The sequence below is a fragment of the Dendrobium catenatum genome, unplaced genomic scaffold (assembly GCF_001605985.2).
Source record: "Dendrobium catenatum unplaced genomic scaffold, ASM160598v2 original_scaffold_151065, whole genome shotgun sequence".
In the NCBI taxonomy this organism is placed as follows: domain Eukaryota; kingdom Viridiplantae; phylum Streptophyta; class Magnoliopsida; order Asparagales; family Orchidaceae; genus Dendrobium; species Dendrobium catenatum.
This window is the reverse complement of record NW_021469493.1, coordinates 1-2500: the sequence shown is the minus strand read 5'-3', so window position 1 is coordinate 2500 and position 2500 is coordinate 1. Positions and strand designations below refer to the sequence as shown.

General features: G+C 32.3%; 1 protein-coding gene across 1 annotated transcript; it reads right to left on the bottom strand.

Annotated features, from left to right (window-relative positions):
- Positions 1-1370: 1370 nt before the first annotated feature.
- Positions 1371-2471, bottom strand: LOC110094558. Its single transcript, XM_020819822.2, has one exon. The coding sequence runs from the start codon at positions 2173-2175 to the stop codon at positions 1597-1599; it is 579 nt and encodes a 192-aa protein (XP_020675481.1). The 5' UTR covers positions 2176-2471; the 3' UTR covers positions 1371-1596.
- Between the last annotated feature and the right edge of the window lie 29 nt (positions 2472-2500).

The window sequence follows — 2500 nt, the reverse complement described above, 5'->3', positions numbered from 1 at the left end:
CAAATAATTTTATTCAAGAATCTCATGCCCCTACAAAAAAAACATATAAAGCTTACATCAAATGATTATATCGTTAGTTTGCTTCTCAATTGAACAAATCAATGATGCCATTAAGGCTTAAGCTAAAATCATAGTAATATAAAATATGTATTAGCAAAAAATATATATTTTTCAACATAATTTCTCTAATACACAGTTGTGTAAAATTTAAAAAGCTTTCAAATGAATAAATAAAATCTTGTGTATTCATATAAGCTTAAATATTTAGTAATACACAACAATACATAGTGCATATTAATTAAAAAATATATACTTTTTAACATAAATTTTTTAGTACACAACTTTGTAATAGCTCAAAAAACTTTCAAATGATCAAATAAAATATTTTGTATTCATATAAGCTTAAATATATAGCACTACACAATAAAATGCTCATCAAAATATACATCAACACATAGCAATATGTAGTAAAACACATCAATACATAGTAATACATAGCAATACATAATAGTACATAGTAATATACATCAATACACAATAATACACAGCAATACACCTCAAATAATTTAATTCCAAAATCTCATGCCTATACAAAAAGCTTATTAAACTTAGATCAAATAATTATATACTTAATTTGCTTCTCAATTGAACAAATTTATGAGGTTATTAAGGCTTAAGACAAAATCATAGCAATATACACCAATACATAGCAATACACAGTGCATATTAACAAAAAAAAATTATATTTTTCAACATAATTTTTCTAATACACAGCTATATAAGAGCTCAACAAACTTTCAAATGAATAAATAATATAGTGTATTACTATAAACTTGAATATTTAGTAATACACGACAATACTTAGCAATACATAATGTGTATCAGCAAAAAGGGCATTCCCTCTTGTACACAAACTCATCACCCTGTTAGGATAATAAATTGGTTAGGATCTCCTGAGTAAATTTTCTATAAATTATCATTGAAGATGCTTTCACTTGAATGAAATACAAGATTTGATTTATGATATGCAATTCCATGCATTTTATTTTTTTCAAAGCATATTAATGGTGATTTAATCCCCCATTGTAGATATTACTTGATGTTGCTGTTATTGTTGTATAATTTTTTATTATGGATGATATTTTCATCTATTATATTTTCTTTTATTATCCTCCCATATCAGCTACATAAACATATATGATTGTACCATGAAGGCAATCTAGTAAATATATAGTCCATTTCAATTCTCTCCCCTTCAAACATGATATTAGAGCTATGAAATAAAATATTCCCTAAATACTTCCTCGTTGATGCCACAGTACCTCTCCAACTTTCAATCTCTAATGTTATGTTTTCGCACCTCTCTTTGATTATGAGAATAAAAGGCCATGCAGGCTACGATTTGATTATGAGAATAATAATAAATACAAAGAGTTATGAGTCTACAACTCACCAGAAATTCTACAAGCAAAAAATCATGACCATGCAGGCTATGCAGCACAAAGAGTATTACAATTTCATACTTTTCCTGTAACTTTCAGTGGCCTATCCGCACATTCTGAGAGACGTTTGGTAGCCTTTCATTCCTCTGCCACCTTAGAATTCATTAAAATGTATTGCACCGACTTTCCAGACAAGATAAGTCGTTGCAAACATTACAGTACTGATGAAGACAAAGGAGAAGGCAACAACGAAGAGATCATTGCCCCCAGGAAGCTGAAATTTCCAGCCTTCCTTCGATAATCCACGATTGCTGTCATCAAACAAGTTTGTGGGAGCTTCAGGGAGGCCGGAGCGCTTCTTGCCTTTGTCTGTCTCTCTTAAAGCATCCAGAACTTTGCTTCCCATTGCTGGTTTTATGGGCTTTGATTCAGTATATTTTGAGAGAACCCTTGCAGCTCTGAGCTTCTCCCTTGCTGTCAGAGGTGCTCTCTTCAGAATTGGTTTTGGCATTTGAGGTGGAGTTTCTTCCATGCCTTCAGATGATAAAAACTGGTCATTTGAAGTTGTGTTTTCAGTGGTAACAGATTCTGAACTGCTTGGTTCATCAGCAGCGTTCTTACCATAATTCCTAGCGACAATCATTCCCCATCTGATCTTATTCTTAGAATCACTCAATCCATAAGATAACGATATTGGAGCGTGCTCAAACTTTTTCTCACTAAATGATCTCATGCATGATGGATATTGCTTGAAACCCCGAATACAACTTGAGAAGTGCCTGAGCTTTACCTGCAGAGATTGTAGAGCTGTTAGGAATAAATGTAATGGGTGATTTAGTGGGTATTATGTAATTATAAACCTATTTGTTATTAGGTTATCACTTATCAGAGGGTTATCAGGTTTTCTTGTATGCTGTAAATGATCACTCTTAGGTAGAATTAGGGCATGGAACTAAAATTAAGAAGACAATGGAGCTTTGGAACACTCCCTCTGCAGACAATTCTGTAACCAGTCTTGTATCTGCCGTTGCCAGGTCCCAAGTCCTGGATGAGAAAAG